The sequence below is a fragment of the Podarcis raffonei genome, chromosome 13 (genome assembly GCF_027172205.1).
Source record: "Podarcis raffonei isolate rPodRaf1 chromosome 13, rPodRaf1.pri, whole genome shotgun sequence".
Lineage (NCBI taxonomy): Eukaryota > Metazoa > Chordata > Lepidosauria > Squamata > Lacertidae > Podarcis > Podarcis raffonei.
Genome location: NC_070614.1, coordinates 45,358,352 through 45,374,232, shown reverse-complemented (window position 1 = coordinate 45,374,232; position 15,881 = coordinate 45,358,352). Strand labels below are relative to the sequence as shown.

At 49.1% G+C, this 15,881-nt stretch overlaps 3 protein-coding genes and 3 non-coding genes across 6 annotated transcripts; 2 read left to right on the top strand and 4 right to left on the bottom strand.

Annotated features, from left to right (window-relative positions):
• Positions 1–1,993: 1,993 nt before the first annotated feature.
• On the bottom strand, positions 1,994–2,065 carry TRNAD-GUC (transfer RNA aspartic acid (anticodon GUC)). Its single transcript has one exon. It is a non-coding gene; the product is annotated as a tRNA-Asp (tRNA).
• Positions 2,066–2,628: 563 nt separating this feature from the next.
• LOC128399627 (histone H2B 1/2/3/4/6-like) lies at positions 2,629–3,125 on the bottom strand. The gene has a single exon (XM_053361250.1). It carries the CDS (start codon positions 3,097–3,099, stop codon positions 2,719–2,721), a length of 381 nt encoding a protein of 126 aa, XP_053217225.1. The 5' UTR covers positions 3,100–3,125; the 3' UTR covers positions 2,629–2,718.
• A 996-nt stretch (positions 3,126–4,121) lies between these two features.
• LOC128399616 (zinc finger BED domain-containing protein 6-like) lies at positions 4,122–11,052 on the top strand. Its single transcript, XM_053361236.1, has 2 exons — positions 4,122–4,209; positions 7,460–11,052. Exon 2 carries the CDS (start codon positions 7,472–7,474, stop codon positions 10,157–10,159), a length of 2,688 nt encoding a protein of 895 aa, XP_053217211.1. The 5' UTR covers positions 4,122–4,209; positions 7,460–7,471; the 3' UTR covers positions 10,160–11,052.
• Positions 11,053–14,324: 3,272 nt separating this feature from the next.
• TRNAM-CAU (transfer RNA methionine (anticodon CAU)) lies at positions 14,325–14,396 on the top strand. The gene has a single exon. It is a non-coding gene; the product is annotated as a tRNA-Met (tRNA).
• A 349-nt stretch (positions 14,397–14,745) lies between these two features.
• On the bottom strand, positions 14,746–14,817 carry TRNAM-CAU (transfer RNA methionine (anticodon CAU)). The gene has a single exon. It is a non-coding gene; the product is annotated as a tRNA-Met (tRNA).
• A 165-nt stretch (positions 14,818–14,982) lies between these two features.
• Positions 14,983–15,608, bottom strand: LOC128399632 (histone H4). The gene has a single exon (XM_053361255.1). The coding sequence runs from the start codon at positions 15,597–15,599 to the stop codon at positions 15,288–15,290; it is 312 nt and encodes a 103-aa protein (XP_053217230.1). The 5' UTR covers positions 15,600–15,608; the 3' UTR covers positions 14,983–15,287.
• Positions 15,609–15,881: the final 273 nt, after the last annotated feature.

Sequence of the window (15,881 nt, the reverse complement as noted above, 5' to 3'; positions counted from 1 at the left end):
CTGTGTTAACAAAAGCCCAGTTTATTTTACATTTTTGAAGGCTGTCTTATGAGGTAGCTTTTCTTTTTAAGGAAAATCGTAGAGGCCGCTGGATGACCCTAAACCACAGCCTTCCAGTTAACAGCCGAAGCTACTACTGGATTACGCCGGTTGAAAATCAATGATAGTTTAAAATAAAGTTACCAGATTTCTTTCAAAGAATCCGGGGACACTTTTAAAAAAGGAGGGAGGGGGAATCTCAATTTTTTAAACTAACATTTTAAAAATAACATTTTTCTCCTTCCTCTTTCTCTGTCTTCCTCCTCCTTCTCCCTATGTTGGCTCCAGGGTTTTCCTGGCCCCGGAGCGCTGCTGGGCAGTTGGCTCTGGCTGGCTTCAGGAGCTGCTTGCTGCCATGGCACCCAACTTTTTGCCCCATATGATGTGTCTTAGAATCATAGAATGATAGAGTTGGAAGAGACCACAAGGGCCATTGAGTCCAACCCCCTGCCAAGCAGGAAACACCATCAGAGCACTCCTGACATATGGTTGTCAAGCCTCTGCTTAAAGACCTCCAAAGAAGGAGACTCCACCACACTCCTTGGCAGCAAATTCCACTGTCAAACAGCTCTTACTGTCAGGAAGTTCTTCCTAATGTTTAGGTGGAATCTTCTTTCTTGTAGTTTGGATCCATTGCTCCGTGTCCGCTTCTCTGGAGCAGCAGAAAACAACCTTTCTCCCTCCTCTATGTGACATCCTTTTATATATTTGAACATGGCTATCATATCACCCCTTAACCTCCTCTTCTCCAGGCTAAACATGCCCAGCTCCCTTAGCCGTTCCTCATAAGGCATCGTTTCCAGGCCTTTGACCATTTTGGTTGCCCTCCTCTGGACACGTTCCAGTTTGTCAGTGTCCTTCTTGAACTGTGGTGCCCAGAACTGGACACAGTACTCCAGGTGAGGTCTGACCAGAGCAGAATACAGTGGCACTATTACTTCCCTTGATCTAGATGCTATACTCCTATTGATGCAGCCCAGAATTGCATTGGCTTTTTTAGCTGCCGCGTCACACTTGGCTCATGTCAAGTTTGTGGTCAACCAAGACTCCTAGATCCTTTTCACATGTAGTGCTCTCAAGCCAGGTGTCACCCATCTTGTATTTGTGCCTCTCATTTTTTTTGCCCAAGTGCAATACTTTACATTTCTCCCTGTTAAAATTCATCTTGTTTGTTTTTGCCCAGTTCTCTAATCTGTCAATGTCGTTTTGAAGTGTGATCCTGTCTTCTGGGGTGTTAGCCACCGTTGAACCAATCACACGACATTCATTTCCTACTAATAAATCTACAACACTTAAAATATAATTCTGGGGACATTAAATGAAATCCGGGGATGGATTTTGTTCGGGGATAGATCTGTAAATCCAGGGACTGTCCCCGGGAAACAGGGATGTCTGGTAACCATAGTTTAAAAGATGAAAAAGTAATTTTCTTTATTGACAAAACTTACCATACCATAACCACCCTTCTGAATCAAACCAAATGTCCAATTAGTCGAATATTCTGTACTAACTAGTCGGCATCCTGATGCTTTTGAAAAAGTCCACCAGGAGAGCTCTCCCTCTCAACAACTGGTATTCACAGGTACACTGCACCTCAGAATGGAGGTTCCATCACTGATCTAATACCCGTTCCTTTGTCAACCCTCCTTGTAAAACCACCTAGTCTTGTGACCATCATATCTACCGACAATACATTTCATGAATTACGTGTGGGCTTTCTTTTGTCAGTCCTCACACATAAATTTCGTGGGATAGACCCGAGTCCTTTCTGTGGAGGTTGAGTGGAAACTCCCTTTGCTATGTGTGTTGTTTTTTAATGAAGACTATGCAGCACCTTTATAGTAAAAATAGAAAAGACGTGTCCTTTTATTTAACTGGTGTATTTGACCATGGTCGCTGATGGATGGACTTTTGCTTAGAAACCGTATAAAACTGGTCAAGAAAACAATCGTTTCTCCCCGTCGGGGAATCGAACCCCGGTCTCCCGCGTGACAGGCGGGGATACTCACCACTATACTAACGAGGAGGACACAGTCAACCCTTCGACAAAGCACCCTGCATTCCTGAATTACCACCTGGAAAGGGTCAATAAGTAACTAACCAACCCCTTTATGGCGCGCGAATTTAAAATGTTGAAATTGTCCCGTTATTTTATACTTTCAAGCAGCGTCGTTGGACACCTTTTGCCCTTACATAATTAAGATTTTCTACTCACGCTTTCTCCACTCCTTCCTTCTAAAATACGTTGATATTTCGTATCTATAAGCAAACTGGACATTTTTTAAAAAAAACTCTTGGAAATCACTGATTGTTAAATTATTAAACTTATTTAACTTGCATACATAAAACAAGCTCTAAAGCTTTTAAAGCTTTTACTCTTTTTCTCCGCCCATCGAAACACACTCGCTAACTACAACTTGAAGCGCTGAATCTTATGAAAAAGTCGAGACATTTCCCGCAGCACCACTCATCCAAAGCCTGCTCTCCATACTGCGTAGCAGGGTACCCTACAACCCATACAATTGGATTATGCTGCAACTGATGTTAAAGCCACTGGGGCTTATGCATTTTATACAGAAAAGCGTGATCAGATCTTTTACTAAGGAGGTGGGTGGCTCTTAAAAGAGCCTTTGGGTTTCTGTAGCACTTTCCCAGGCAACCGAAAAATGGGCGCCCAGCTCACTTGGAGCTGGTGTACTTGGTGACAGCCTTGGTGCCCTCGGAGACGGCGTGCTTGGCCAGCTCTCCGGGCAGCAGGAGTCGGACGGCGGTCTGGATCTCCCGGGAGGTGATGGTGGAGCGCTTGTTGTAGTGCGCCAGGCGGGAAGCCTCGGCCGCGATGCGCTCGAAGATGTCGTTGACGAAGGAGTTCATGATGCTCATGGCCTTGGACGAGATGCCCGTGTCCGGGTGGACCTGCTTGAGCACCTTGTAGACGTAGATGGAGTAGCTCTCCTTGCGGCTCTTCTTGCGCTTCTTGTCGCCCTTCTTCTGGGTCTTGGTAATGGCCTTTTTGGAGCCCTTCTTGGCGGCGGGAGCGGACTTGGCCGGTTCAGGCATCTTCAGTCTTCTCGCTCAACTGCAGCCTCAAGCAAGAGTGGTGGTGCTGTTGACGAGCTCCCGTATTTATAGGACGCTTATGGAAATAAGGGCTCCAAAGTGCGACGTCGCTATTGGACGGCGACGAGCTTGCGTCACTCTCCAGCGTTCCAAGGATGTAAATGACCAGGATTCGAACGCTGGAATGCTATTGAGCGGCCCGGGAGGCCTGTGAACTAAACATTTCAGCTGCTGCCTCGAATTAAAAAGCCAGCCTGATTATATACTCAAATATTAGCTAGAAAAGCAAGCAAACAGACCTAGATAGATCAGATTGATAGATCCAGGCTTTTCCTCTACTTTTGCCTGTTGCTAGGTTGCAAAGCTCTCATAAGGAAAATAATTAAGGGCTGTAGTGCATTATCCCGTGAAATTTTTAAAAAGCAGGAAACGTGAATTTATTTTACGTACATGAGAAATACCGGCTGATGGGTTGATTTAATTGGAGCAGGGGACGGGAAACACATGGAGGGAGGATCAAGGCAATCGTTGCATTTTTCTCTCCTTTTTTAGCATGCAGTATGTGTCGAGGATGCATAATTGCAAAAGAGAATTTGCGCTAAGGGCTGGATTCAGTTCCTTTCACCACCCACCTGGTACTAATGCCCCAGAAAAATTCAGTGAGTAAACGTGTAGGACTGCGAATGCACTCGCTAGGAGTAAATCTCAGTGGGGCTTGCTTCCGAGGAGCTATGCACAAGAATCGACACCTCACTCCCAATCCCTCGCCAAGCAAACCTACGAAAGTGCGGGTCGTGCAATGAATTTTGCGGAAGGAAAAAAAGAAATATGGGAAGTGAGGTTTCCTGTAAGGTTTTTTTTTTTAACATCCGGGTGTTAGGGTTTTCTTCCGGGTGCTTTTTGTTCCTTTTTTACGTTTTTATATATCGTTTTGGAATAGATAGCCTGCGACATTTTAAAAAATAAATAAATGATAATCTGTATTTTTAAAATCGGGCGTCGTTTTGCGCGTGTGTGTCTTTTTGCAAGCCATCTGCAAAAAAAAATTTAAAAAAATAACTGAGGGATTGGGCTGTTCCTGATAGTCGGCGCAGCTTCCATCTTGGATTGGTGAGTGTGTCCCGCTTTTAAGGGCGAAGATCGCTTTTGTCTCTCGTGCTTCGGTATCAGAGAAGGGCGTTGCATCTCCTTTTAAGCCACTGAGAGTTCAGTTAAAGAATACTCCTTCGGGGAGGAGGGAGGGGGAAGGCGTAGCAACGGTGATTCCCCCCCTTTTTTAAATTTATTTATTTATCTGTTGTTCTCTTTAGCAGCAACGTTTTAGATTTCACGCATATTTCTCTAGCTTCTATAAAAAATAAATTACAACAACCCTGTAAGGTAGGCTAGAGCTAGTCTCTCTACATTTCCTATGTGAGGGGAAACTTTTCTATCCTGCTTCCCTTCACGTTGAAAGACTTTTAACTGGTTAAATGAAACAATATTGTTCCTTCGTTTATTAATTACCTGCCTTTAACCCTAAGTGCACAGGGCGGGTTACAGCATTAAAAAAGCAATATTGAAAAACAATTCAAAACAGTATGTCGATAGACAATCAGAATAGATAGATATGAACAAAAGTGGGGGGGGGGGTTTCCCTCTGTTTCTCCAGATGCTGCTGCACTCTGGCTCCCATCCTTCCTGACCATTGGGCATGCTGGCTGGGGCTGGGGGGGGGAGTTTGGAGCCCAACAAGGTGCAGGCTTCATTGTTCCTGCTATCCAAAAGCTTCTGGTCAAGGTGCTAGGAAAGGAAATTGGTGCTGGGATTTGCCAACCAGCTTTAAACACCTTTGGAGATTGGAATGTTTTGTTTCTGCTCCTGGAGGAGGTCTGCAAAAGGCTACGCTTGGTGAATTTCACAAGAGAGGGAGTTACTTCTAGAGTAGCGGCACCTCTACCACCAAGGGCTGTAGCTCAGCAGTGAAGCATGTGCTATGCATGTAGAAGGCGCATAGGGACTTAGGGCTGGGGATGTCACCTGCCTGGCCAAAATCCCCGGAGATCTGCTGGCAGTAGACGATACTAACACCCCCTCCAACATTTCTCCAATGAAAATAGAGGACTTCTATACAGTGGTACCTTGGTTCTCAAACTTAATCCGTTCCGGAAGTCCATTCCAAAACCAAAGCGTTCCAAAACCAAGGCGCGCTTTCCCATAGAAAGTGATGCAAAACGGATTAATCCGTTCCAGACTTTGAAAAACAACCCCTAAAATAACAATTTAACATGAATTTTACTATCTAACGAGACCATTGATCCATAAAATGAAAGCAATAAACAATGTACTGCAGTCAATCAATCAATCAATCAGTGGCTGAACTGGGCTCCACACAGTCAGCAAAAGAAGAGCCTCAAAAATGCAAAATAAATAACAAAAGCAGACAGATCTCAGCGTAACACGCAAAACGGAAGTGTGTCATTCAAATCGGAAGCGTAACACCCAAAACGGTGCGTATTCGGCTTCTGAAAAAAGTTGGCAAACAGGAACACTTACTTCTGGGTGTGATAGGAATGTTGAGGTCTTAGGTATATGTTAAATGTTCATAAGTGTACCAACCAAGCACGTACGTAGATCAGCGCAGGAAGACCAACCTGAAACTATTTTGATTCCCAAACTGAGCAAATGATTTCTCTGCAAGGTCAAAGTGGGAAACCTCCCCATTGTCTTTTCCTTCACAAACCCTGTCTTAAGGGCACATTTAAGATACGAATAGGGTGTGAGCTTGTGACCTGGCCCAGGAACTAAGTATTTATCATTACAAAAGACTGGCCAGGTTCCCCAGGCAATCCAGTCAAGTAACCTGCCAGACAGGAGATAAACAACGACAGGAGAAATACAACATTCAAATTTCTGTTTTAGACCACCTCTTCTGTGATGTAGGTATGATGTATATGGGGTGGTGGTCTTGAGCTACACCCCTTCTGTGATGTATGATGTTTCTGGGGGTGGTCTTGATCTACAGGGTAGCAATTTCAAAAGTCTATATAAGGCCTTGCGCGCCATTGTTCTGGGTACCTCCTCCTTTCCTGCGGGTGAGGGGAGCACCCTGTTGCAACAGATCAATAAAGATCAAGCTTACTAGCTGCTTTGTTTCTCAATAGTCTCTGGTTGGCCTCTGTTATTTTCTCCTACCAATAGGGAACCTATGTAAGGACTCTATATGGGCTTTTGGATACTCCATAAGGGAAAAGGGCAATTTTTGTTTACAACATGGGTTTGCAGTGTTTGGGTTCCAAGTTGTTTGAGTACCAAGACATTTGAGAACCAAGGTACCACTGAATTGTAAGCCTCTTGGAGGCAGATCTGACCTATCTCTCTTTGCAAAATGCCATGAGCATGAAGTAGCACCATAAGAAAATAACTGGGGCAAATGGAGTCAGCAACAAAATAAAATAAAAAAATTCCTTCCAGTAGCACCTTAGAGAACAACTAAGCACACGAAAACTCATAGCAACAACAAACTTAGTTGGTCTCTAAGGTGCTACTGGAAGGAATTTTTTTATTTTGTTTCGACTACGGCAGACCAACACGGCTACCTACATGTAACTAGCAACAAAATAGTGTGTGAAGAGCTATGATGGAGGATTTCAGCCCCACTGTATGCCCCCCTCTATACCCACCCAACCCCATTTATTTACCATTTTCCTGCTCCCAAGAATCAGTAGGATTCTCTGGCCATTGCTCCCACTCAGTGGTGTTGTAAACAAATCTGCTCTTTTTCCCTTATGGGGTATCCAAGAGCCGATATAGAGTCCTTACGTAGGTTACCTATTGTTAGGAGAAAATAACAGGCCAACCAGAGAATATTGAGAACCCTAACCCTAACCCTACTGCTCTTCATCGGTAGATCTAAGGGCAGTTCACGAGAAAAAACAGCGCAGAAAATACATAATGGCACAATGGGTCGATGCACCTGCCTGTTAACCAGAAGGTTGAGCCTACCAAGGGACAGCGGTGGGCAAGATTCCTGCATTGCAGGGGGTTCCCATAGATGACCCTCAGGGTCCCACACAGCTCTACTATTCTATGTTAAAAACAGTAGCAAAGCAGTAACAATTTTGGAACACATTTAATAGGCCATCAGATATTATGTTCAATGAAAGATTGCCCAGATGGTAATGAGAACCTTGAGCTGACAAGGATGTCCCACCCTTGCGGTGTGAAAAGTTGTGGGTATGGAAGGGGAGATAAAGGCGGGACAGCACATTGTTTCCTGCATTTGAGTGTCTGCTTTTAAAAGAAGCCGCTGGGCTTCTGCGTGATCAGAGGGAGCCTGTCTGGAGTGAAATGCTTGTGTTCCTTTTCCTCCCCTTCCCAGGGCTCCTCTGCCATGATGCCAAGGCGCGGCCGGGGCAGAAGAGCCCAGCTGGCGACTTTTTCCCGGAGAGGCGTGGCCATCCACCTCCAGGAGCCTCACTTCTCGGGCGCGCCGGAGGCTGGTGTTTCCCGGGAACCGTTCCCCGTCATGGCTGCCCCAGCGGTTTCTTTGCAGCCGGCGATGAAGGAGGAGGAGGAGCCCGGCCCGTCGACGACAACCGTGCACGACCTCTTCTCCTACCTGAAGGAGAAAGAAGACGAGGAGGACGAGGATGCGGCAGAGCTGGGCGCTTTCTCTCCAGCGGTGTCCAACCAGCTGGGGGCGAAGGAGCCCGGCCACCCCGAGGCTCAAGAGATGCTCTCGTACCTCAAGAAGGAGGAGGACGACGACGGAGAGGAGGTCATTGAGAGAGTGTCGTTCTCCCCGCCCCACGTCCTCCACCCACAGTCTGCTCCTCCAGGGACCTACATGCCCGCCGGCACCATGGGCAGGGCAGGCATCGAGATGGTTCATTTCTTCACCCCCATGACGCACGTCTCGGCCTCTTCCCACCACCACCATCACAAGCGTGGGCGCGAGCGGGAAGTGCTGGTGGTGGACGGCATCCCCACGCACGCCCCCAAGAAAACCACCTCGGCCGTGTGGGATTATTTCACCCTGGATCCCAGGGAGCCGTGCGTGGCCGTCTGCAGCACTTGCCAGAAGCGGGTGCGCAGGGGCAAGGACGGGGGCACCCGCCCTGGCACCACGGCCCTCCACAAACACCTGAAGGTGCACCACGGGCTGCACTTGCCGGGTGTCGCTGTGGTCCCTCCTTCGCCTCTGATGCCCCTGAAGGAGAGGCAACACGGCCCGACCATCGTGGTGACCGAGCCACCTGCCCCGGCCTTCCAGCCCGCGCGCCAGGAGAGGAACCAGCCGTACTACCCGCCAACGCACTCAGCAGCCATCCAGCTGGCTTCCGAAACGGCCTGGATGCTTGCCGTGGACATGCAGCCCCCGTCGTACGTGGAAAGCGACGGGTTCCGCCGGCTGATGGCCACCGCCCAGCCCCGCTGGAAAATCCCTGGGCGCGCGTTCTTCGCCACAAAGGCTGTGCCCGAGCTGTCCAAAGTGGTGTCCCGAGCTGTCCGCCAAGCGGTGGTGGGCAGCGTGGGCCGTACGGTCCACATCGCCATAGACACCTGGTCGGGCCGGCAGACTGCCTCCTACATGTCGGTGACGGGGCACTGGGTGGCCGAGTCGGCGGGCGTCCTCTCGCGGCATCACGCCACCTTGTCGGTGTGTGCCTTTGAGGGGCCCTGCTCAGCCGAGAACATCTGCCACAAGCTGAGGGAGGTGCTTCAAGACTGGCTCTACGACCTGAAGACCGGGGGCGTGGTCCTGGACGACGGGGCCAACACGGCGAAGGCCATACGCGAGCTGCGCCTCAAGTACGTCCCTTGCCTGGCGCGCTGCCTGAAGCTGGTGGTGAAGGCCTTCTTGGCGGCCGACGCCCACGTCGACCGGCTGCTGAAGACGTCCCGGAGGATCTGCACCCGCTACAAGCACTCGACGGTGGTCCGGCGGCGCCTGCTGGAGGCACAGGCCATACTGGGCTCGCACCGGCAGCCGGCGGGGCAAGAGCCTCCCCGGAGATCCAACTCCACGCTGCGGATGCTGGAGAGCCTCTACCGGGAGCGGCAAGCCGTCAGCGCCATCTTCGAGCAAGACGAGGAGGCCGCCTTGCTGCACCTGACGCCGCCGGACTGGAAGGTGGTGAAGTGTTTGGTGGAGATCCTCAAGCCCTTTGACGATGCTGCCACGCTGGTCACCCGCCCAGACGCCACACTCTGCCAGGCTCTCCCTCTGCTATGGTTCCTGGAGGAGCAGCTGCGGGCCTTGAGGACCAGGTACTACCAGGAGAACAACAACACGGCGGCCCACCTCACCACACAGGCCCTGGACTGCCTGGAAGCCCAAAACCAGTTGAGCGAGATGAAGGGCACCCTCATCTGCCGGGTGGCCGCCTTCCTCGACCCCCGCTTCAGGGACATCACCACCATGAAGCTAGGCGGGGCTGACACGGGCGATGCAGCCATGTTGAGGGAGCACATCCTCGACTTGGCCACCAGGTCCTACGTACCTCCGGGGCCCGACGCCGACTTCTCCCCGATGGGGCGCTCGTCCCCGCAGCAGCCCAGTGGCTCCAGCGGACCCCCCGGCTCGGCGGCGTGGCAGTTCACCATGAAGCGCTGGCGGGCGATTACCAAGAGTGACCCCGCCATGGGCCTGGCGTCCGAGGGAGGGGCGGCGGCGGCCCTGCGGGAGATGGAGGAGTATCTCCACGACAACGTGGACCACATTGGGGAGAACGCCGACCCCATGCTGTACTGGCAGGGGAAGATGGGGGTCTGGCCGGCCCTCTTCAAGGTGGCCCTGTTCCATTTTGGGTGCCCGCCCACGTCGGTGCCCTCCGAAGACGTCTCCGGCAGTGCCAGTTCGTTGGTGGACAGGGGGCACCCCAGGGACCTCTCCCCGGCCAACGTGAAGATGCTGACCTTCATCCGAAAGAATCGCCACCTCGTCCCGCAAGACTGGAGGCTCTCTCTGGGAGACCTGCCCTCCTCGCAAGGCGCCATGGGGTCGAGGGAGGACTTGGATCTGGAAGACGAGGAAGACCTTTTGACGGCGGATGAGGAACTGGAGGAAAAGCAGTGAGGAGCACAGCCATGTGCTGAACCATTCTCAGTAAGGGGGCAGCTTTCGTGGGCGTAGTTGCCTCGCAGAAAAGGAGGGAGGGTAGGAATTAGTCCAAACCTGTTGTGAATTTTGTCTGTTGTGTTTTAAAGTTAAGGACTTTGATTGTTGTTGTTGTTGTCGTGAGAAGTAATGGACGACGGAGCCGCTTCCTCTGCAGGCGGGACTCCCCCGCTGGACCTGTTTGAAGATGAAAGACTTGCTGTGCATTAGAGCAGGATCTTGCCTTGTGTGGCCCACTGAGGCGAATGCAACCCGCCAGGTGCTATGGTTGGCCCAGCAGTTCCTCGGCAAACCTCCAGTCAGTTACATCAGACTGCAGGAGCAAAAAGGTTGCCAAGCACAGCTGCAAAGCTTTGAGCAGCCCTCCGTTGTGTAACCAAGGAGTAGTCAACCTTTTTATACCTACCGTCCAGTAATGCATCTTTCTTGATGGTAAAATTTCCTTAAAATTTCCACCAGTGTTTGATGGAAGGAGGATTCATCTTGTGCCGTAGAACCCCCTACCGCCCACCTAGAATCCTGAAACGCCAACAAGTGGCTGGTAGGGACCAGGTTGACAACCCCTGGTGTAGCCAGTTTTGTGAATGAAGCCGGAATGTGCTGCCCGTAGTTGTAGAAATCCCCTTTTAACAATGATGCTGTGCGTTGATTCTGTCTTTAGAAATGGTGCTAACGTGGGGGTGGACTTTAAAGAAAACAAGTACTTGCCATTTTCAGAACTTTTAGACTCATTTTAACTGGATGTTTCGAAGCACTTGTTTTTAAAATCCTAACTGCTCTCCCGAGTCACTAACATGAAATAAGATCAATACGAAACAAGCTACCCAAATAAAAACATTCCTTCGAGCAGATGAAGGAGTTGTGTGTGTTTCATTTTTATCCCTCTTGCCCCTTCAGTCACAGCTATGTTAGGAGCCCAGTTTTGATATGCAAAAGAAATGCATAGGATCCCCTGCCACGAGAGGTGGCGATGTCGTCACTTGGTTAAAGGTAAAGGGACCCCTGACCATTAGGTCCAGTCATGACTGACTCTGGGGTTGCGGCGCTCATCTCGCTTTATTGGGCGAGGGAGCCGGCGTACAGCTTCCAGGTCATGTGGCCAGCATGACTAAGCCGCTTCTGGCAAACCAGAGCAGTGCACGGAAACGCTGTTTACCTTCCCACCGGAGCGGTACCTATTTATCTACTTGCACTTTGATGTGCTTTCAAACTGCTAGGTTGGCAGGAGCAGGGACCAAGCAATGGGAGCTCACCCCGATGCAGGGATTCGAACCGCCGACCTTCTGATCAGCAAGCCCTAGGCTCTGTGGTTTAACCCACAGGGCGGGTGCCACTACCAAGAAGGCTCTCTGCCTGGTTCCCTGTAACTTGGCTTCTCGCAGTGAGGGAACCGCCAGAAGGCCCTTGGCACTGGACCTCAGAGTCTGGGTAGAACGATGGGGGTGGAGACGCTCCTTCAGATATTTGAAGACAACTATCATGTCTCTCCCAGGCTTCATCTAGGCATCCCTCCACTGGTGGGCCTCTATAAGAACACTGCTGGCCTGGACCAGATGGTTCTTTGGCATGACGTCATGTCCTCCATAGGGATTAATGATCGGCAGAATAAGACTACCATGGAGAATACCACTACCAGCCACAAGTGCTATGATCTACCTTTGCTGCTGGAGACAATATACCTTTGAACACCACATGCTGGGAATCACCATTAGGAAGAGTAGATGTAGCTGATGTAGCCAAACTGCCACTCTGATCAGCCCTAGCAAGCCTGGCTAAGGACTAGGCATGATGAGCAGCTTCTGGAGAATCAAAAGCACCTCACACCCGGTGTATGCAATGAAACCAGATTGTGGTCAACAAGAAACTTCTTGCATAACAACATTGGGACTGAAGGTGCCTTAAAACTCTTGCTTTTTTGTTTTTAGTGTAGCGGACCCACCGTCTCCAACCTGGTGCCCTCTAGATGCTTTGGACTAGCACTCCTGCATTCTGACACAAGCTGGTGGGAGTTGTAGCACCAAGCACTGGAGGCCAGTAGGTTGGGGAAAGCTATAGAGCAGGAGGGAGGCATTTTTGGACTTCCTAATGCTGCTGAACTACAACTCCCACCACCCCTGGCCATTGGCCAGGTTTGCTGCATCCAATGGGAGTTATAGTTCAGCAACATGTGATGGGCTAAAAGTGTTGGGATACTAGCAAAAAGTTCCCCACACCTACTGTCTATCTAGTAAGTAGAACAGCACACCTATCCCTGGATATTTAAGGCGGGGCAGGGCTGGAGAGCAGTTCAGTTTTCAGTCGTTTGTGTATTCATAAAGAGTGGCAATTTCTTTATGAATTTCTAGCGCGACTGCAATCGTCCCCCATCCCAAATCAATCTCCTGCCCCACAAACAGGAAATAGGTGTTCTGCAGCAAAGCTTTCATGAAACACAAGCCATCCATCTGCTTGCTACAAGGTAATCGTGTACAGATTATTCAACATCTTTATCAACGACTTGGATGATGGACTCAAGGGCATCCTGATCAAATTTGCAGATGACACCAAACTGGGAGGGGTGGCTAACACCCCAGAGGACAGGATCACACTTCAAAACAACCTTGACAGATTAGAGAACTGGGCCAAAACAAACAAGATGAATTTTAACAGGGAGAAATGTAAAGTATTGCACTTGGGCAAAAAAAATGAGAGGCACAAATACAAGATGGGTGACACCTGGCTTGAGAGCACTACATGTGAAAAGGATCTAGGAGTCTTGGTTGACCACAAACTTGACATGAGCCAAGTGTGACGCGGCAACTAAAAAAGCCAATGCAATTCTGGGCTGCATCAATAGGAGTATAGCATCTAGATCAAGGGAAGTAATAGTGCCACTGTATTCTGCTCTGGTCAGACCTCACCTGGAGTACTGTGTCCAGTTCTGGGCACCACAGTTCAAGAAGGACACTGACAAACTGGAACGTGTCCAGAGGAGGGCAACCAAAATGGTCAAAGGCCTGGAAACGATGCCTTATGAGGAACGGCTAAGGGAGCTGGGCATGTTTAGCCTGGAGAAGAGGAGGTTAAGGGGTGATATGATAGCCATGTTCAAATATATAAAAGGATGTCACATAGAGGAGGGAGAAAGGTTGTTTTCTGCTGCTCCAGAGAAGTGGACAAGGAGCAATGGATCCAAACTGCAGGAAAGAAGATTCCACCTAAACATTAGGAAGAACTTCCTGACAGTAAGAGCTGTTTGACAGTGGAATTTGCTGCCAAGGAGTGTGGTGAAGTCTCCTTCTTTGGAGGTCTTTAAGCAGAGGCTTGACAACCATATGTCAGGAGTGCTCTGATGGTGCTTGACAGGGGGTTGGACTCGATGGCCCTTGTGGTCTCTTCCAACTCTATCATTCTATGATTCTAGATCTTTTTAAAAACAAAAACAAAGAAACAACAACCTTGGAAGTGACTGACTCAAAGTGGGGTCAAATGTTGCAGGGCCCCCGATGCTAGAACTAAGCCATCCTGCTTACTAGGAACAAAAAAAAAAAAAAAGTAAAATCAGACCTGCTTGCAGACCATGCTATAGACGTGCTATTTGCCCCTAAGGAGGCACCTTGGAAGATAACACAGGTAACAAGTTTATTTACAAAATGCATCGCTTATATTTTACACACACCAAGGCAAGAGAAAATAACCAGCATTTCTCTGTGTTTTTTTTACTACACATCACCTTTTCATAAAGGATGATTTCATTTTCCTCCCCCTAACCCTTGATTAAAATTAACACAGAATTAGCTGAGTCGCCAGGGCCTGAGACGGACGGCGCAATCCTGCATGTCTATCTCAGGTGTAAAAGTCATACTGACTTGAACGGGACTTGCTCCCGGGCAGGTACGTATCCCCCTGTGCCTTTATATAGATAGAAATCCTTTTTTTAAAAAATAAAACCCATTGAATCACACACAGGTAGGATTGTAAAGTAGGGAGCAACAGGGTTTAGGCTTGACGATTTTAATCTGCCACTTCATGCAGGAATTCCTCTCCCGAAAGTAAGGTCCTGAAGTCACTTCGTTGCGCTTTTGGAGAGCTCAGGGTGAGACTACATCCTTTATATAGTGACAATACAGATCAACTCACGTGCAGCAGAGTGGCGCAGCGGAAGCGTGCTGGGCCCATAACCCAGAGGTCGATGGATCGAAACCATCCTCTGCTAATTTATTTCTATTTATTTGTACAAACACGTTTTCTCCTACCTCTAATGTCGCTCCCCATTTTTATTTAAAATAAAATAGGCGCTGCAATAAAGTTATGGGGAGCTGAGGGTGGAGGCTTCCTCGGTGGAACTTTGCAGGAAATCAGGAAGAAAATAAAGCCCGTCGTTAATTTCTTCCTTCGTTGACTTATAGCAGCGTTTTTATTGTTCTTATGGAAATCTACTCAGAAGTCTCGCTGGAGTACAGAAGGACTGACTCCCAGGAAAGCATTTTAGGAAGGAACCCCAATACATTGATTTATGCACTTTTTAAAAAAAAGTGATTGTAAAATAAAGGGAAAAAAAATATTAGCAGAGGATGGTTTCGATCCATCGACCTCTGGGTTATGGGCCCAGCACGCTTCCGCTGCGCCACTCTGCTGCACGCGACAGGGCGTGTATTGTCAGTATATAAAGGATGACGTCTTTTTTTTCTTTTCTTAACCGAAGCCATCAGTTCTGCAAACAAGAGCGTACTGCATTCTTTGACCAATAGTTTATTTTAAAGTAGTCACTTGGCAATCAAGAACAGCTGCTTTGACCCAATGAGACGAAGAGAGCTCCTAATGCAAAGCATTTAAAGAGAATAAGACACTACGCAGGAATAGAGGCCAATTATTTTTATAGGAATGGTGACCAGTTATATTAATAGAAGGCTTCTAAGGTGGCAAATAAAACTTCCCTGGTCAGCATGTTCTAAGAGTTTCCTCCCCTCCACATTTATTTTTGAAACTGCTCGATTTATTGAATTTGTATTAGAACAAAGACAGCGACTGGCTCTTTTCCGGAAAAGGTGGGTGGCCCTGAAAAGGGCCTTTTGTTGATGTTTTGGTCTGTGGAAGCGGAGGAGCCTTAGCCGCCGAAGCCGTACAGAGTGCGGCCCTGGCGCTTGAGAGCGTACACCACGTCCATGGCGGTGACAGTCTTCCTCTTGGCGTGCTCGGTGTAGGTGACGGCGTCGCGGATGACGTTCTCGAGGAAGACCTTGAGGACGCCCCGGGTCTCCTCGTAAATGAGCCCGGAGATGCGCTTGACTCCTCCGCGGCGAGCGAGGCGGCGGATGGCGGGCTTGGTGATGCCCTGGATGTTGTCGCGGAGAACTTTGCGGTGCCTTTTGGCGCCTCCTTTCCCCAACCCCTTACCGCCCTTTCCACGTCCTGACATCTTAACAAATACTACAGCACCAACCAAATGAGATTCTGCCGCTGTCCAAGCCGGTTTATATACAATGTAATCCGACCAGAATGAAAACTAAGAGGCGGAGCCTCCCGCTCAATTCCCAGGGAAAAAAACCTTGGCGGGCAAGTTTGGTTCTATCCAATGAGAAGAGGTTTGGGTAGTTTCAAATCAGCCAATCGGCGCCCTCGTTGTCCTTTCAATTTGAAATTGTTGTTGGCGCCTTCACAGTCTTCCCGCTTTAGCGTTTTCGTGGCGGCAAGATATCAT

Excerpts from the sequence above, each read along its gene's own strand:
- LOC128399627 (XM_053361250.1), bottom strand. The coding sequence starts at position 3,099 with ATGCCTGAACCGGCCAAGTCCGCTCCCGCCGCCAAGAAGGGCTCCAAA.
- LOC128399616 (XM_053361236.1), top strand. The coding sequence starts at position 7,472 with ATGATGCCAAGGCGCGGCCGGGGCAGAAGAGCCCAGCTGGCGACTTTT.
- LOC128399632 (XM_053361255.1), bottom strand. The coding sequence starts at position 15,599 with ATGTCAGGACGTGGAAAGGGCGGTAAGGGGTTGGGGAAAGGAGGCGCC.